Source organism: Mustela nigripes, chromosome 1 (assembly GCF_022355385.1).
Source record: "Mustela nigripes isolate SB6536 chromosome 1, MUSNIG.SB6536, whole genome shotgun sequence".
In the NCBI taxonomy this organism is placed as follows: domain Eukaryota; kingdom Metazoa; phylum Chordata; class Mammalia; order Carnivora; family Mustelidae; genus Mustela; species Mustela nigripes.
The window spans coordinates 114,933,252-114,954,050 of NC_081557.1; the positions used below are offsets into that span (position 1 = coordinate 114,933,252).

General features: G+C 36.8%; 1 protein-coding gene across 1 annotated transcript in view; it reads left to right on the forward strand.

Annotated features, from left to right (window-relative positions):
* Positions 1–20,799, forward strand: part of GALNTL6 (polypeptide N-acetylgalactosaminyltransferase like 6) — a 1,234,451-nt gene that overhangs the window by 1,098,184 nt on the left and 115,468 nt on the right. Inside the window, exon 8 of the mRNA XM_059393223.1 lies at positions 19,439–19,556. Coding sequence (XP_059249206.1) covers positions 19,439–19,556 — 118 coding nt within the window. The remainder of the gene's footprint in view (positions 1–19,438; positions 19,557–20,799) is intronic.

Here is a 20,799-nt window from a genome sequence, read left to right on the forward strand (position 1 = left end):
TGCACTCGCGCGCGCACACACACACACACACACACCATTTTAAGCCACAGAAGAATAGTTGAGGGACCCAGTGTCTTGGTCACATAAGACTAAGACTAAAAAAATATTTAGCCATTCTCCTCTGATACCTAGTGAGACAGTTGTTGATGTAGCCTTTCAACATCCGGAGTTTTCCATTTCATCTCATGTTACATCAGTAGCAACCTCTGAAAATACCGAGGCAGCAGTATTCTGAGCAACGTCACAACTACCAGCTCATTGGAACACCAAAGCAAGGCCATCACCTTCTTCCTAAGACTACATTCAGTTAAATGCCCTGTGTAATTTGTACTGACATACACAAGATTTCCCCTTTTATCAACTCTATAACCTTTCACAGGGGAGTCTACTATTCTAAATATTTTTTAAAAGCAGCCAAAGTATTTTCAATTTTATAAAACCTTTAAGCCATTACATTGTATTATATTGTGTTCATGTTTGTAATGAAAGAAAATTATAAGTCATGGCACAATATAGTACAAAATTCATACTATGATTTATAATTTTATTTTCCTTCTCATTTTATCCAAAAAGCAGAAAAAGTTGTAATTCTGCCACCTGCTCTTGGATAACAAATTAGCCGTTATTCCTTTTCTACTACTAACACTCTTCTAAACATTAACATTTGCATTTGTAAATCTAGAAATACAGAAACGCTTTTTCTTTTCTTTTTTTTTCTTCTTTTTTCTTTTTTAGGAAAGGCTTTGGCTTTCATTATGAATAGCTCTAAAATCCAGTTATGCTTGCTAACACACCCTAGGGTGCTAGTGGAGATAACTTTAAAAAATAATACAAAAAAAAATAAGCCTATGTTAGACCTCAAAAATCAGAAAACTAACCATAGTCTTGTCTGTATCAAAAATTATTGTCATTACCAGCAGCTTAACAGAATTGCAAATAGGTCCCCTTTAAGAGCTTGGAATTCAAAGTGAATCAGCTGTCTGTGGTTGCATTTAACAAACCATCTCAGAACCTAGTGGCTTAAAACAGCAAATATATTGTTGAGTCACAGTGCTGAAGTTCAGAATTTGAGACTAAGCTTCACTGATTCTTCTGCTCATCTCATCCAACTTGGATGAACAGCTTGTCTTGGTTTGCCTGGGATTGTCCCAGTTTTAGCACTGAAACTCCAACATCCCAGAAATTCCGTAGTCTCAGCCAAAACAGAACAGTTGGTCAGAACAGTTGGCTACCCTATGTCTGGGATTACTTACGTGGCAGTAGTCATCTGATGACTTACCTGGAGCTGGATGGTCTAAGATGGCCTCACTTATCTAGTAGTTGGTGCTAATCGTCACCTGGACCATGTGTCTTCAACAGGTTAGCCAGGCTTCTTCACATGGTCCCAGCTTCCTCGAAGAAGTGGGAGAGAGCGCAAACCTCCAGTGGGCAAAGCCCACTTTTGTTGGACCACCTTTGTGGATGTTACCTAAACCAAGTCATATAGCCAAGGAAATCAATGGTAATGTACCACACAAGGACATGGATACAAGAAACCGTGATTCACTGGGAAACCATTATTGTTACAATCTAGCATAAAGTCAAATGTCACTTAATATTCATATTTAACAAATCTGAGATTACCGTTTTGTTTGTTGTGTTACTTTTCAATACATACATATACATATTTTTTAAGTCTGGCACTCTAGTGCCGCCTAATGGAAGAAGTAAGAAATACAACTATGCTAAGGCATAGATCAAGTCACTGGTCCAGTAGCAATTCCTTTGACAGCAGAGCACAGAGAGAAAATCTCAGCTTAGTTCTGCTGGCTCTAGGCATAGGCTTGGGTGCTAAGTGTTGAGCTCCTTTACTTAATTCTTTCAGCTTGCACATATCAGAGCCATTTCTCCCATTATTCATACATCATCCCAAGGTGCATAAGTTAGGAGAAAGCAAAGCTTTCTACAATTGTAATCAAATTTCCCCTCCATTTCTGCATCCTCCTCTTCCAAAAAGGACTTCTTTCTCCCAGCCCAGAACCTAATTAATTTTTTGCCCCTAGAGTGACTTCCTCCTTGCAGAATGTGACAGAAAGGTCACATTCCTCCCTCACCCATATGACCTTTGTTACACAAAAAAAGGTAAGGAAATTACATCCAAAAATAAATTTTTATAGACAAATTATACAAATGAATTTGTCAGTAATTATTTATTCTTTTAAAAATTCTAATTAAGTAATGAATTAATACTTAGAAGAATAAAATTGTTAGAAAAAACATTATGTTTTAATCTGCAATATCATTTTACTCAACAATTGAATTCTAGCTGAAAATAATTATATTTTAGCTGTAATTGTTCTGTAATTGTTGAGTCATGGGCCAACTAAAAATTTCTAGTTACATAATTGAAAATTATGTGGTTCAGTTCTGTGTTGATTGACTTGGCTTGATTGAGTCCAGAGGGAAATTGTGCCATTTCATTTCTGATCAAATTCACATTGCAGCCCACATGTCCAGAATACTCACTGCAGCCACTTAAAACGAATGGAAATTGAGAGCCAGTTTATTTTCTGAGGCCAGATTGAAGAATTCCTTTAGATTTCTGGACCTAAGTTTTAATTGTTAGTAAATTTTAAAAATAAATTTTTATGTGTGTTCATCTTTCAGTGTGATGGGGTTTTTTATTATTAGACCCTCAAAAGGCACATGAGATGCACTAAAATTTAAAATAATGCTTGTTGTCTGAAAATGTGAGAAAGTAGGCAATAATTTATGGGAAAAGTTTATTAAAGCTCCACCATGTTTTTCACATATGGGGAAAAGAATCAATTTGTGAAATGGAGAACAATAGGAGGCTTGCGACCCCTCAGAATGCAGTGGGAATCACAGGGTAAGGCTACAATGCATTAAGAACTACATACTGGTTTAGCAAAAACAATTAAATGTACACTTGGAAAAATGCATTTGCAAATGAAAACATGAAGGTTTTTTTTTTCCATGGGTGCCAAATAAAAAATGGTTTAATGTACTTTCATACTATAGCCTCATAAATTTAAAGTCAGCAGATTTTGGAATACAAAAATTGATGTAGAACAGTAAACTAGTCTACCATAGGTAAAAAGGGAACAGATTGGGTGCCTGGGTGGCTCAGTTGTTTAAGCAACTGCCTGTGGCTCAAGTCATGATCCTGGAGTCCCAGGATCAAATCCCACATTGGGCTCCCTGCTTGCCAGGGAGTCCACTTCTCCCTCTGACCTCTCCCCTCTCATGCTCTCTATGTCTGTCTCTGTCTCTCTTTCTCTCTCTCATAAATAAATAAAATCCTTTTTTAAAAAGGGAGGGGGGCATATTTACTACCTGATTCAGTGGCCTTAGCATAAAATAAAAAACTGATTTCTATTAAGTATTCAAAAGTTATATTTTTATAACTTGAAGAATAAAGGATATTCAATAGGAACATGTTGTTTCGTGCTTCCATTAATTTTAAAAGATGTCCCAAGGAAGACGGGTGTTTGTTAATAGCAAAACATAAGACCTGATTTGTGATATTATGAGGAATACCCATAAAGTACATTAAGATGTTAAAAGTCATAGGGACAGACAACCACATTAGAACACGTCTACAGTGTATTAACATTCCAGGGAAACAAAACCAGTAAGAATATTTTGGAATAAATCAGGAATGTGAAGATAAATGAGAGATTGTGAGAAATAGGACCAATGAGGAGAGTTTCCAGTAATTAGCATTATGTTTATAATTGAAAACAGAGAGTATGAGAACATGCTGAAAATAATAAACCTTCCTTCTTCATTTCCTTTGAGGAGAAAATAATGTGACACATTAAAATCTTTGAACTTTGAAATGTGAGGAACACAGTCAACTTTCTTCTCTTGACCTCAGTGTAACATGGCACAAAGTTAATTTGTATTTGTGTGGTGGGTATGAATTTCCATCTACAAACTCAGTTGAGCATAATAGATCACAATATTACATTTTCAAACAAGATGAGACTTGGGGAGGAAGACAAACCATAAGAGACTCTTAATCTCAGGAAACAAACAAAGGGTCGTTGGAGGGGAGAGTGGGGGGAGCGATGGGGTGACTGGGTGAGGGACATTGGGGAGGGTGTGTGCTATAGGGAGTGCTGTGAATTGTGTAAGCCTGATGATTCACAGACCTGTACCCCTGAAACAAATAATACATTATGTGTCAATTTTTAAAAGTCTAAAAAAAAAAAAAAAGAATAAACAGGAAATGTGTTTTAAAAAAGGGTGGGGGGAACACCTGGGTGGTTCAGTGGGTTAAGCCTCTGCCTTCGGCTCAGGTCATGATCCCAGGGTCCTGGGATCAAGCCCCACATCGGGCTCTCTGCTCAGCAGGGAGCCTGCTTCACTCCCTTTCTCTCTCTGCCTCTCTGCCTACTTGTGATCTCTCTCTCTCTCTGTGTCAAATGAATAAATAAAATCTTTAAAAAAAAAAAAAGAACAACAAAAACTGTATTATATTTTCTGCAGAACCATGTAACTCCCATTCTGCGTCTCCTTCACAAAACTAGGAAGAGATTCATTCTCTTCTCATAAAAGCTCAGGGAGGTTTTCAGGGAGGGCAATGCTTCTAGAATCTTATTCAAGCTAAATTATCAGAGTAGTCCTTCTGATCATAATTGTCAGTTCACAGAGTTGCTCCCAAAACCTCTACTGTCCAACCCATTTGGTTCCTTCAAATCAGCAGTTCTGTTCATTTCATGCAAAATAAAGTTTGTCAAGGCTGAGTCCCCAGCTCAGGGGATATAACTTCCCTATGTGGCTCATACAGGAGGCCCTGCTGTCTCTGTCTCTCCTGGACTCAATGGCTTCTAGCTCTTTCTTTCCCCTCTGGGACATCTTGCACGATCTCCTCGGGCTGCTTTGACTCCCTTAAAAATAGAAGCTCTTATCTTTAACAGCTTCTTCTTTCTACGCCACAAAAATCATCAAGCCTGCTGTCCTGGCTTGCTCGATGCCTGAAATGAGAAGGGTTGTGGTGATTAAAGGAGAAGAACAAATACTGATTTATTTATCGACAATTTCTTGTGTTACCCCAATATTGCCTATATATGTCACCGGTAGGAATTTTTAGCACCCACTCTGTGCGAGCATTGCACTAGGTACTCTGCATGCATCCTCCCCTCACACTCTGGCTTCACCAGGACCAGCCTTCCTCCATTTCTTATTATTATGCTCCCTCCTACCACAGGGCCTTTGTACACCATCTTCCTTAGTGTCAAATCCATCCTTTACCAACCCCCTTTCTTTCCATTTCTTTTTTTTTTTAATCATGTTCCCTGTGAAGCTTTTCAACAATTCCTCTCCAAATATTATCATAATTATGACATGTCCCTAAGAAGCTTTATCTGTAGACTGGCTTATACTAGTAATTTATGATAAAGCTGTAATTTCTCAGTAGGATTGCAACTCTTCTCTAACTCTTATTTTATCAGGCTCAAAGTCATTGGGCTTGGACTGGTATGGAACATGAACTAAAGCTTCAGGTTAGGACACAACTTAATGTAAACTTTTAACTTCCAGTAATGAAAAAAGTAAATAAATTTGCACACTTTTACTCTCTATAGCAAACCAGGATATATAATTCCAGAAATTTATGCTCAGATACATTCACACACATGTAACAATGATGTATGTACAAAGTTATTCATTGTAGACTTTTCAAAAGAGCAAAATTTTGAAAATAACCTAAATATTCACCAAGTATATATATACATATAAAGGCACAATGTAATGATGGCCAGATGTTAAAAAAAAAAATAGAACAAGGGTGACATGATCACTAAAAAGTATAAGGTAGTTTAAAATAATTAGATCAATTTTTTAATGAAATAACAATGCATATAACATATAGCCATTTGTATAGAAAATGAAGAAAAAAACAAATAATAGCTGTATCTTCTTTGATAAGCATAAAACAGCTCTAAAAGGACATCCAAGAAATAATATGGTTGTTTATGTTGAGGAAAATAGAGTGGCAGTGGATAGATGTAGGAGCAGGTATGTTTATAAACATGTGAATATATTATCTATTCAAAATAATTAAACAAAGATGTTTAATTTTTTTAAAATAAAAGCTAATGGATAAATCTTAACTTCCACAGCTGGACAAGATGAAATAATTTGAGTTAGATTTACCCACCCACTTGAAAAGACATAAAATATGTGAAACATAATGGGGCAGCTACAATATCAAGGGCAGAACACCATGAGAGGAGAGCTACAGATCTGTACCCCTTAAGTGTTCAGCAGAGCATGTGTGCGAAGGAACAACCCAAGACTGGGGAAATCAAAAAAGTAAAAATCATTCAAAGGAATTAGAAAGAATAGTGCCCAGAACAAACAAGTCTTGGAATAGTGTCTATTCCCACCAGCCAGACTGAAAAACTTGGTGATTTGTATCACATTCAGTAGAGTACACAGAAGGCCTAGAGAAGTGAATAATTTGCCCTAGATTAAGCATTACTTAAGCAGTCCTGCCTAATAAATTATAAGACCAAATCCCAAAAGAGTCAAACTATTTTCAAGTAATGTAACTGCATTCCAGAACAAAACGTTCAAAAGAATATCAAAATATCCAGCCCCTCAAAATGTAAAACTTCTAGAACCTGATGAAAAAATTACCAGATATGCAAATAATTACCTGTATATGACCCATAATGGGTAGATAATTCAGTTAAGGGAAACTAAGACCTAAGAGTAAACAGATAAGACTTTAGGACATCATAACTGTTCTACATGTTCAGAAAGTTAAGCAGAGGGACATTTCAGTCAGTTAAGCATCTGCCTTCAGCTCAGGTCATGATCCAGGGTCCTGGGATCAAACCCCATATCAGGCTCCCTGCTCAGCAAAGAGCCTGCTTCTCTCTCTCCCTCTGCTGCTTCCCCTGCTTGTGCTCTCACTTGGGTGCCCACGCGCGTTCTTTCTCTCTCTCTCTCTGTCAGGTAAATAAATAAAACCTCTTTTAAAAAGGAAGAAAGTTAAGCAGAGACATAAAAAAATAAAAAGAGCAAAATAAAATCGTAAAGGTGAAAAAAAAAGTTGTCAGATTAAAAATGCTTTAGATGGGGTTATCAGCAGATTAGATGTTACAAAAAAAAAAAGTAAACTGGAAGATAAAACATCCAAAATGAAACACAAAAAGAGAAGTTATGAAAACAAAGTGTATAATTCGAGTCTCTGGAAGATATGAACAAAAAGTAGGAACAAAAAGAATACTGGAAGAGGGGAACCTAGGTTGCTCAGCGGTTTAGGCATCTGCCTTCAGCTCAGATCATGGTCTGAGGGTCTTGGGATTGAGCCCTACATCAGGTTCCCTGCTTAGTGGGGAGCCTGCTTCTCTGTCTTCCTCTGTCACGCTCCCGACTGCTTGTACTCTTTCTCTCTCTGTCAAATAAATAAAATCCTTTACTTAAAAAAATACTGAAAGAAATAATGCCCAAGAATTGTCCAGATTTCATGACAAATATATATATAGATCCAAGAAACTCAAGTAATTTACCAAGCATAATTATACCAAGAAAATTATATAGCATAATTATACCAAGAAAATTATATAGCATGTGTCATGTTCTAAATAATATCTCACATCCAATGACATAGAAAAGATCTCAAGAAGTCGGAGTGGTGGAGAAACTCAGTATGAACAGAAAAGCAAAGATAAAAATAACACATTTTCTATGGAAAACAATGCAAATAAGAAAGAGAGTAAGCAAAATCTTTAGAGGATTGAAAGAAAAAAGCTATTAACCTATATTCTATAGTCAACTAAAGTGTCCTTGAATATGTAGATGACAAGCTGACTACGTCTTTAAAAATGTAGATAAATGTGGGGAGGAGTCAAGATGGCAAAGAAGTAGCAGCTGAGACTACTTCAGCTAGCAGGAGATAAGCTAGATAGCTTATCTAAAGATTGCAAACACCTGAAAATCCATCAGCAGATCGAAGAGAAGAACAGCAATTCTAGAAACAGAAAAAAAAAAAAAAAAAAACACTTTCTGAAAGGTAGGACTGGCAGAGAAGTGAATCCAAAGCGACGGGAAGATTGACCATGGGGGGAGGGGCCAGCTCCCGGCAAGCGGTGGAGCAACCGCGCACAAAATCAGGACTTTTAAAAGTCTGTTCCGCTGAGGGACATCGCTCCAGAGGCTAAACCGGGGCGAAACCCACGCGGGGTCAGCGTGGCCTCAGGTCCCGCAGGGTCACAGAAGGATCGGGGGTGTCTGAGTGTCGCAGAGCTTGTGGGTACTGGAACGGGAAAGCCAGCTACAGATACAGAGCCGACAGTAAGATCACAGCTCGGGCTTACCTTGAAACGGTCGAAGGCTCGGTGAGCTCGGAGCGCGGCCGGAGGTCAGGCAGACGGGAGTTAAGCTGGCCGCTGTTCTCTGAGGGCACACTGAGGAGTGGGGCCCTGGGCTCTCGGCTCCTCTGGGCCGGCGACCAGGAGGCCGCCATTTGTATTCCCGTCCTCCGGAACTTTACGGAAAGTGCTCAGGTAAGGGCGGTGCAATTCCGCCTGGGGCAAAGACACTTGAGAATCACTACACCAGGTCCCTCCCCCAGAAGATCAACAAGAAATCCAGCCAAGACCAAGTTCACCTACCAAGGAGTGCGGTTTCAATACCAAGGAGAGCAGCAGAATTCCAGAGGAGGAGAAAGCAAAGCAAGGAACTCGTGGCTTTCTCCCTATGATTTCTTAGTCTTGCAGTTAATTTAATTTTTTTCTTTTTCATTTTTTTCTCTTCTTATGCTAAATTTTTTTAAATTTTACCCTTTTCTTTTTTAACGTTTTTTAACTAGTTTATCTAATATATATATTTTTTCTTCTTTATACTTTTCTTTATTCATTTTCTTTTTTTAATAATTTTCTTTCCTTCTTTCTTTCTTTCTTTCTTTCTTTCTTTCTTTCTTTTTATTTCCTATCTTTCTTTTTGAACCTCTTTTTATCCCCTTTCTCCCCCCTCACGATTTGGGATCTCTTCTGATTTGGTTAAAGCATATTTTCCAGGGGTTATTGCCACCCTTTTAGTATTTTACTTGCTCCTTCATATACTCTTATCTGGACAAAATGACAAGGCGGAAAAATTCAACACAAAAAAAAAAAGAACAAGAGGCAGTACCAAAGGCTAGGGACCTAATCAATACAGACGTTGGTAATATGTCAGATCTAGAGTTCAGAATGACAATTCTCAAGGTTCTAGCTGGGCTCGAGAAAGGCATGGAAGATATTAGAGAAACGCTCTTGGGAGATATAAAAGCCCTTTCTGGAGAAATAAAAGAACTAAAATCTAACCAAGTTGAAATGAAAAAAGCTATTAATGAGGTGCAATCAAAAATGGAGGCTCTCACTGTTAGGATAAATGAGGCAGAAGAAAGAATTAGCGATATAGAAGACCAAATGACAGAGAATAAAGAAGCTGAGCAAAAGAGGGACAAACAGCTACTGGACCACGAGGGGAGAATTCGAGAGATAAGTGACACCATAAGACGAAACAACATTAGAATAATTAGGATTCCAGAAGAAGAAAGAGAGAGGGGAGCAGAAGGTATGCTGGAGAGAATTATTGGGGAGAATTTCCCCAATGTGGCAAAGGGAACAAACATCAAAATTCAGGAGGTTCAGAGAATGCTTCTCAAAATCAATAAGAATAGGCCCATACCCCATCACCTAATACTAAAATTTACAAGTCTTAGTGACAAAGAGAAAATCCTGAAAGCAGCCCAGGAAAAGAAGTCTGTAACATACTATGGTAAAAATATTAGATTGGCAGCTGACTTATCCACAGAGACCTGGCAGGCCAGAAAGAGCTGACATGATATTTTCAGAGCACAAAACGAGAAAAACATGCAGCCAAGAATACTATATCCAGCTAGGCTATCATTGAAAATAGAAGGAGAGATTAAAAGCTTCCAGGACAAACAAAAACTGAAAGAATTTGCAAACAAACACCAAACCAGCTCTACAGGAAATATTGAAAGGGGTCCTCTAAGCAAAGAGAGAGCCTACAAGTGGTAGATCAGAAAGGAACAGAGACCATATACAGTAACAGTCACCTTACAGGCAATACAATGGCACTAAATTCATATCTCTCAATAGTTATCCTGAATGTGAATGGGCTAAATGCCCCTTGTCAAAAGACACAGGGTATCAGAATGGATAAAAAAAAACAAAACCCATTTATATGTTGCCTCTAAGAAACTCATTTTAAGCCCGAAGACACCTCCAGATTTAAAGTGAGGGGGTGGAAAAGAATTTACCATGCTCATGGACATCAGAAGAAAGCAGGAGTGGCAATCCTTATATCAGATCAATTAGATTTTAAGCCAAGGACTATAATAAGAGATGAGGAAGGACACTATATCGTACTCAAAGGGTCTGTCCAACAAGAAGATTTAACAATTTTAAATATCTATGCCCCCAACGTGGGAGCAGCCAAGTATATAAACCAATTAATAACAAAATCAAAGAAACACATCTACAACAATACAATAATAGTAGGGGACTTTAACACTCCCCTCACTGAAATGGACAGATCATCCAAGCAAAAGATCAGCAAGGAAATAAAGGCCTTAAACGACACACTGGACCAGATGGACATCACAGATATATTCAGAACATTTCATCCCAAAGCAACAGAATACACATTCTTCTCTAGTGCACATGGAACATTCTCCAGAATAGATCACATCCTTGGTCCTAAATCAGGACACAACTGGTATCAAAAGATTGGGATCATTCCCTGCATATTTTCAGACCACAATGCTCTGAAGCTAGAACTCAACCACAAAAGGAAGTTTGAAAAGAGCCCAAATACATGGAGACTAAACAGCATCCTTCTAAAGAATGAATGGGTCAACTGGGAAATTAAAGAAGAATTGAAAAAAGTCATGGAAACGAATGATAATGAAAATGCAACGGTTCAAAATCTGTGGGACACAACAAAGGCAGTCCTGAGAGGAAAATATATAGCGCTACAAGCCTTTCTCAAGAAACAAGAAAGGTCTCAGGTACACAACCTAACCCTACACCTAAAGGAGCTGGAGAAAGAACAAGAAAGAAACCCTAAGCCCAGCAGGAAAAGAGAAATCATAAAGATCAGAGCAGAAATCAATGAAATAGAAACCAAAAAGACAATAGAGCAAATCAACGAAACTAGGAGCTGGTTCTTTGAAAGAATTAATAAAATTGATAAACCCCTGGCCCGACTTATCAAAAAGAAAAGAGAAAGGACCCAAATAAATAAAATCATGAATGAAAGAGGAGAGATCACAACTAACACCAAAGAAATACAAACTATTATAAGAACATACTATGAGCAACTCTACGCCAACAAATTTGACAATCTGGAAGAAATGGATGCATTCCTAGAAACATATAAACTACCACAACTGAACCAGGAAGAAATAGAAAGCCTGAACAGACCCATAACCAGTAAGGAGATTGAAACAGTCATTAAAAATCTCCAAACAAACAAAAGCCCAGGGCCAGACGGCTTCCCGGGGGAATTCTACCAAACATTTAAAGAAGAACTAATTCCTATTCTCCTGAAACTGTTCCAAAAAATAGAAATGGAAGGAAAACTTCCAAACTCATTTTATGAGGCCAGCATCACCTTGATCCCAAAACCAGACAAGGATCCCATCAAAAAAGAGAGCTATAGACCAATATCCTTGATGAACACAGATGCGAAAATACTCAACAAAATACTAGCCAATAGGATTCAACAGTACATTAAAAGGATTATTCACCACGACCAAGTGGGATTTATTCCAGGGCTGCAAGGTTGGTTCAACATCCGCAAATCAGTCAATGTGATACAACACATCAATAAAAGAAAGAACCAGAACCATATGATACTCTTAATAGATGCTGAAAAAGCATTTGACAAAGTACAGCATCCCTTCCTGATCAAAACTCTTCAAAGTGTAGGGATAGAGGGCACATACCTCAATATCATCAAAGCCATCTATGAAAAACCCACCGCAAATATCATTCTCAATGGAGAAAAACTGAAAGCTTTTCCGCTAAGGTCAGGAACACGGCAGGGATGTCCATTATCACCACTGCTATTCAACATTGTACTAGAGGTCCTAGCCTCAGCAATCAGACAACAAAAGGAAATTAAAGGCATCCAAATCAGCAAAGAAGAAGTCAAATTATCACTCTTCGCAGATGATATGATACTATATGTGGAAAACCCAAAAGACTCCACTCCAAAACTGCTAGAACTTATACAGGAATTTAGTAAAGTGTCAGGATATAAAATCAATGCACAGAAATCAGTTGCATTTCTCTACACCAACAGCAAGACAGAAGAAAGAGATATTAAGGAGTCAATCCCATTTACAATTGCATCCAAAACCATAAGATACCTAGGAATAAACCTAACCAAAGAGGCACAGAATCTATACTCAAAAAACTATAAAGTACTCATGAAAGAAATTGAGGAAGACACAAAGAAATGGAAAAATGTTCCATGCTCCTGGATTGGAAGAATAAATATTGTGAAAATGTCTATGCTACCTAAAGCAATCTACACATTTAATGCAATTCCTATCAAAGTACCATCCATCTTTTTCAAAGAAATGGAACAAATAATGCTAAAATTTATATGGAACCAGAAAAGACCTCGAATAGCCAAAGGGATATTGAAAAAGAGAGCCAAAGTTGGTGGCATCACAATTCCGGACTTCAAGCTCTATTACAAAGCTGTCATCATCAAGACAGCATGGTACTGGCATAAAAACAGACACATAGATCAATGGAACAGAATAGAGAGCCCAGAAATAGACCCTCAACTCTATGGTCAACTGATCTTCGACAAAGCAGGAAAGAATGTCCAATGGAAAAAAGACAGCCTCTTCAATAAATGGTGTTGGGAAAATTGGACAGCCACATGCAGAAAAATGAAATTGGACCATTTCCTTACACCACACACAAAAATAGACTCAAAATGGATGAAGAACCTCATTGTCAGAAAGGAATCCATCAAAATCCTTGAGGAGAACACAGGCAGCAACCTCTTCAACCTCAGCCGCAGCAACATCTTCCTAGGAACAACGCCAAAGGCAAGGGAAGCAAAGGCAAAAATGAACTATTGGGATTTCATCAAGATCAAAAGGTTTTGCACAGCAAAGGAAACAGTTCGCAAAATCAAAAGACAACTGACAGAATGGGAGAAGATATTTGCAAATGACATATCAGATAAAGGGCTAGTGTCCAGAATCTATAAAGAACTTAGCAAACTCAACACCCAAAGAACAAATAATCCAATCAAGAAATGGGCAGAGGACATGAACAGACATTTCTGCAAAGAAGACATCCAGATGGCTAACAGACACATGAAAAAGTGCTCCATATCACTCGGCATCAGGGAAGTACAAATCAAAACCACAATGAGATATCACCTCACACCAGTCAGAATGGCTAAAATCAACAAGTCAGGAAATGACAGATGCTGGCGAGGATGCGGAGAAAGGGGAACCCTCCTACACTGTTGGTGGGAATGCAAGCTTGTGCAACCACTCTGGAAAACAGCATGGAGGTTCCTCAAAATGTTGAAAATAGAACTGCCCTATGACCCAGCAATTGCACTACTGGGTATTTACCCTAAAGATACAAACGTAGTGATCCAAAGGGGCACGTGCACCCGAATGTTTATAGCAGCAATGTCCACAATAGCCAAACTATGGAAAGAACCTAGATGTCCATCAACAGATGAATGGATCAAGAAGATGTGGTATATATACACAATGGAATACTATGCAGCCATCAAAAGAAATGAAATCTTGCCATTTGCGATGACGTGGATGGAACTAGAGCGTATCATGCTTAGCGAAGTAAGTCAAGCAGAGAAAGACAACTATCATATGATCTCCCTGATATGAGAAAGTGGTGATGCAACATGGGGGCTTAAGTGGGTAGGAGAAGAATCAATGAAACAAGATGGGATTGGGAGGGAGACAAACCATAAGGGACTCTTTATCTCACAAAACAAACTGAGGGTTTCTGGGGGGAGGGTGTTGGGAGAAGCGGGGTGGGGTTATGGACATTCTGGGGGGGCTGTGCTTTGGTGAGTGCTGTGGGGTGTGTGGACCTGGCAATTCATGGACCTGTACCCCTGGGGATAAAAATATATGTTTATAAAAAATAAAAAATTTAAAAATAAAAAAATTTTTTTTTTAAATGTAGATAAATGCAAAAGATCAAATTCCCACTACCAGTAATGGTAAAGGAATTCCTCTAGTCAGAAAGATGGAAGGATGGAAATCTGGGTCTACACAAAAGAATTAAGGAAACAAAAGTGGTGTTCATAATATAATTTCATATATGTGAAATTTTATTTTTAAATCTTTTTAAAGGATAATTGACTGCTTAAACAAAAATAATAATAATATAATCTAGGATGTATAACACATGGAACCATAAGACAACAAAGTACAAAGGTTGGGGGAAGAAGAATGAAAGCATTCTATCAAAAGGTTTTTATAATATATGTGCAGTAGTACAATATACTGGAAGATAAACTGTGATCAAAAATAAACATGTATGAGGGGTGCCTGTGTGGCTCAGTGGGTTAAAGCCCCTGCCTTCAGCTCAGGTCATGATCCCAGGGTCCTGGTATCAAGCCCCACATCAGGCTCTCTGCTCAGCTGGGAGTCTGCTTCCCTTTCTCTCTCTCTGCCTGTCTCTCTGCCTACTTGTGATCTCTGTCTGTCAAGTAAATAAAATGAAATCTTAAAAAAAAAAAAAAGTATTATATAAACCCTAAAGCAACCACTTAAATAAAATTTGTTAAGTCAAAAAGGACATTATATGGAATCACAAGCAATATTCAGTGGGAAAAGATGGAAAAAGACCTGGGTGGGTTATTCAATTAAGCATCTCCCTTTGGCTCATGTCATGGTCCCAGGGTCCTGGGACTGAACCCCACATCTGGCTCCCTGCTCAGTGGGGAGTCTGCTCCTCCCTCTCCCCCACCTCATGCCTACTCTTTTTCTCTCTCTCAAATAAATAAATAAAATCTTTTTTAAAAAATAAATAAAAGGGACAAATAAAAAACAAACAAGATGATAGATTAAGGTTTAACCACACGAATAATCATATTAAAAGTAAGTGATCTAAATAACCCAATTAAAAGGCAGAGATTATAAATTAGCAATGTGCAAGTATATGCTGCCAACAAGAAAACCACTTTAAAGACACAAATAGTTTTTAAAATAATGTAAAAAAATTTAAAAAGTCATAAATATTAGTGTTTAAATAGTACATATCCAAAGAAAGCTGAAGTGGTAAACCAAAGAATATTACCAGAGATGTTAAAAGTCACTTCATAACAAGAATAAGGCTAATTCATCAAGAGTACATAATCATCCTAGACATTTATGTACTTATTAGCAGAGCTACAAAATGCATGAAGCAAAAACTCATAGAATAGCACAGAGAAATAAACAAATTCAGAATTATAGTCCTACATACAATATCCCTCTCTCTAATTAATAGAACAAGGAAACTGAACATTAATAAAAATATAGCGGACTTGAATAGCACCATCAACCAAATTTATCTAATAAATATTTATAGACCACTCCACTTAAAAGCAACAGAATACACATTTTTATCAAGCGTAGATGGAACATTTACCAAGATAGGCCATATTCTGAGCCATTAAAAAGTCATAATAAATTTGAAAGGATTCAAGTCATAGGAAGTATATTTTCTGAGCACAGTGAAATTAAATTAGAATCAGTAACCAGAAAAATCTCACCAAAAAAAAAAAAAAAAAAAAAAAAAAATTCCTAAATAGAGGCACCTGTGTGGTTCAGTAGGTTAAATGTCTGCCTTGACTCAGGACATAATCCCAGGATCCTGGTATTGAGCCCTGCTTCTGGCTCCCCTCTCAGCAGAGAGCCAGCTTCTTCCTCTCCCTCTGCTACTCCCCTTCTTTTGTGTTTTCTCTCTCTGTCAAATAAATAAATAAAATCTTTAAAAAATAAAATAATGAAAATAAATATAAATACAAAATATAAAATAAAAATAAATATAAATATAAAAATTAAAACAAATAAAAAATCCCTAAATATTTGGAAATTAAATTGCACATGTCTAAATACCTAATGTATCAAAGAAAGAAAAAAAAAAGAAGTTAGGAAGTATTTTGAACATAATGAAATGAGAACACTGCATATCATTTTTTGTGGAATTCTGCTTAGGAAAGATTTATAGTACTAATACCTATTTTAGGGAAAAAACCTCTTAAATCAATGATCTTGGCTTCTACCTTAAGTAATGAGAAAAAGAAGAGCTAATTAAACACAAAGTTAGTAGAAGATTAAAACAATAAAAACCAAAGAGAAATCAATGAACTATAAGTGAAAAGAACAGAGAAAAATCAATGAAACCAAAAGCTAGTTCTTTAAGCAGATCAATAAAATCAGTAAACCTCTAGCCAGACTGACAAGGAAAATGAGAGAAGTGACAGAAATATGCACAACATCATTAATCATCATGGAACCACAAAATAAAACCACTCTGAGATACCATTATATCCCTATCATAATGACTAAACTTCAAAAGACTGCCCATATCAAATATTGATGAGAATGTGTAGCAGCTGGAACTCAAACACCACTATTGGGAATAAAAAATAGCACAACCACTTTGAAAAAGAGTTTGACCATTTCTTTGAAAATTAAGCATATACCCATCATATGATCTAGTCTTTCCACTCCTAGGCATTTCATCAAGAAAGAAATGAAAGCATATGTCCACACAAAGACTAGGAAACAAAATTCATATCAGCTTTGTTTATAACAGCTCAAAACTGGACACAATCCAAATGTCCACCAATAAGTGAGCGGATAATCAAACTGTGATATTGTCATTCAAATGGAATACTACTCAGCAATAAAAAAGGATGACCTATTAGTAAATGCAAAACATAGATGAAGCTAAAAATTATTATGCTGAATAACAGAAGACAGACCTGGAAAAAGAAAATAAATCATATGATTTTTATATAGAATTCTGGAAGCTCAAACTACTATACAGTAACAGCAGATTATTAACCTAGACAACGGGAATGAGATCAGAAGAGAGAGACTATAAGAAAACTTGGGGGGATGGCAAATATGTTCCTAGTCTTGAATATGGTGATACCTGCACAGCGGTATACCTACATAAGTCAAGTTTCATCAAATTGTATAATTAAAATATATATGCAATCCATTGTATGTCAACTGTACCTCAATTAAGCTGTTTAAAAGATTAATGGACAAATATGAGGAAATAAATATATAAATGAAAAGTTGGCTCCTTACCAGTCATTCACATTAATCAAGATAGGAAACATTAATTTATTTGGAGCTTGGTAAAAACATCAATGAAGATAAAAAGGATTCATTTTATTATATCTAAAACTAACCTAGAACACTACACAGTTTTTTTCCTTAAACTTCTTAGGAAAACAAGATACTGTATTTCCAACAAATTACATATAATATATATATGTAAACAAAAAAATCAATATACGTCTTTCTCTTGCTACTATCTATAATTTGAGATCTATGATAATTCTAGGTTTGAGATTTATTCGGCACAGCATAAATTTTAAGGCATTTTAGTCTCAGATTTTCCATGACCAAATGAGATTGCATTTGTATGACTTACAATCTTTCCATTTGTGGCTCAGTTTGAACAGAATCAAGAAGTTCTGATCCCTTATGCCCAAGCTCTGAGGAAACAGGGGTTACCTATGGTAGTGTGTTCATGGGGGAGCAGCACCGAATCCATGTTTCAGTCCTAATTTGTTCCAGCTACAGTTGTAATTCGGCTCTGAAATTCAGTGCGTGGAAAATGGGAAAAGATTAGGCTGCTGGAGAGGGGGATAAAGTAGGTTACATTTGATTCTAGGATTTTTATTTCAAACAAAATAAAAAAATGCCTAAGATACTTCAGGTTATTTTTTTAATCCTACTCACTTTCACAGGTGGTATAATAATCCCCTTTCCTGCCTTGCAATCTTTCCATCTACACAGAGTCTACGCCAGAGTGTACGCCTTAAAAAGTACTCTTAAATGGAAGTAATTAGACCAATACCATTTTAATATACAAAGTATTTGAAATACGTAACACACAAAGAAATCCAGGCTTATGTTGCTCAAGTGCCTCATAAAACATTACCCAGAGCAAGTCTTTAGTTGATCTGTAAATTGGCATGTCTATTATGTTTATAGATATTTGAAAATGTGTATCTTCAACCCTTAATGCCTTGTATTTTTATTTATAAATATCCTTTACTTGAAAAGTTTTTCAAAATGATGATAAAAACAATGTTGGAAATGTGTTTTTATAGATTTCTTTGCATAAAGGCATTCTCTAATTTTTTCATATCTGCCTTTAAGTAATTGTCTCTCCTTAACCCCCAAACACTGAAACAGAAACAATGTTGCAAGTAAAGAGCTCAAAGGCTTAGAAATCAGAGGATCTGGTCCAGCTCCAGGACTAGCTCCAGTCCACTGGTCGTTAACTCCCTCTGCCTGTTTCTTCAAACAGTACATAGGAATGATATTCCCAGGGTTGTAGTAAGGATGATTCTAAAGAACTGAGTAAAACTTTTAGCCAAGAGCCCAGCACATACTGAGGGCTCAAAAGAACTAGAGCTACCTTTAAACTACCTTTAAACAATAAAAATTTTTAGGACAGGGTCCAATGATTATAAATTATCTCATTACACAGCAATGGAACTACAGTGTGTCCTAACAGGAATGGAATACTTGAAATCTATTATTTGACCAAATGGAATATTCCTTAGAAAGGCAGAGAAAGCCTAATAGGATAATATAATTACAGTGAAAAGGCCTCGCTTAAATTCCACCTTCAGCATTGTAATCTAAATAACCAATTCTGGTTGGTTATTTTTTTCTACTGACCATCTCATGGTCTGTAAAATGGACATGACCTGTGTGTGGGAAGTTCTTGGTGAATCCGTACTGAGAGATGAAATCAAAGACACTGCCTGTAAGAATGTTTTCTATACTTTCATCTGTCTGATAGTACAAGATTCCTTTCACTTAAGGAGAAGTCATAAAATTGAGTGACGTCTCCCTAGATCAGTCACTAGCAGTCAAGTATTTCTCTCTAATGATAAATATATGCAGCAAGCGTGACTCTACTGGAGTCATTCATTATTTCTAATGAATCGCATTAGAAACTGAAGTGTGAAGTTAAAAGTTGATGAGGATTCCAAGGGCAGCAAGAGACCCAATCAGAACCCTGTACCCACCTACAGAAAGCCAGGGCTGAAAAGTGTCATAGTGTTGATCACTGAAACTTATCTTAAGGTTTGCTTTTATTATTTTTTCCAAGCATATGTCCATAGTCCTTTAAAGATGATTTTGTCCATTTCACAGGTCTCCTGTTATGGCTGGAGGTCTCTTCGCCGTGGATCGAAAATGGTTTTGGGAGTTGGGTGGCTATGATCCAGGTTTAGAAATCTGGGGAGGAGAACAATATGAAATCTCTTTTAAGGTAAGTTACCGAGACCCTCTCCACACAATGTCTACATAATTTTGATGATTCCCGTAGAGTTGTCATCGTGCTGTGTCATGACCTATGTTGTAAGATGACAACAAAAATAAATATGTCACCTTTCCAGGTAAGTTTTGGATCAGAGAAGCTGCTTCCTTCTGATGTTTCAGTGAGGTGCAGCCATGCCATAAAGAAATGCATTAAAGAAATAACTCAAAATCCCATTTGCCGGCAGAAAACTTGATGTGCCCACAAAGCTGTTTCTCCACAGACAAAACACTCCTTCCACAGCACTTAGAACATTTAGAGAAAAGAAATGAAGACAAAAGAAATTGGGTTACTGGAGTTTTCACCTTTTGTATTTATTTTTAAAATAATGGTTCAAATTTTTATCATAACCAGTTATTCCAAAATCTTAATAACAGAAGAGTAACAAAATATGAATAACAAATTAAGGCTATTTTTCATATAATTCCATAATATGTGAATTTTTTACCTCTTTTCATCTGAAGTTGCCCAGGTCTCTACTTGCTGTAATCATAAATACTCAGCAAAATTATGCACTTTATTACATATATGTACATACATAGGATAGAATTCAAATCTCAGGGTTTATGAATGAAAGGAATTCATCAACATGTGAAGACCAGACAAGCAAAGCAAAATAAACTGTGTGAATGGTTTTAGTCCAAACCTCCAAGTTGTTTTTTTTTGAAAAGGCAGTCTCTGAAGGAAAAGAAATTCATTCTCTTTTTCTCTTTATCATTGTCATTATTTATACAGAAGATGGATTGATGTCATAAGATTTATCATAAGAAATCTCTTACTAAATAAATCATTTCTTCCTAATTACTTCCATTATAAAATCAAACCAATTCTTGCTGAGGAAAAAAAGATGTATCCGGAATACAGTAACAATCAAACTTAAGGATCCAACTAAACTCTTCGAATTTATGCATAGAAAGAAAATGATAAAGCTGATCTTCATAAAACCGTAACAGTTATATTCAATATGTTGACAAAAATGTTATGTTGTCCTCACAGTGTCAAAAATGAATATCTTTAAGGAAAAACTCAGGAGGCATGATTGCAGGCTTCGGGCCATCTAGAAGCCTCCATCTCACTCTGCAGGCAGTAGTCCTTGAAATACCATTTAGTAAATTCATGCTCTTTTCACTATCATTAAAACACATCTAATCTCACATCTAAAGTACTTCTTTAAAACCTTTTTGTGGATATATGG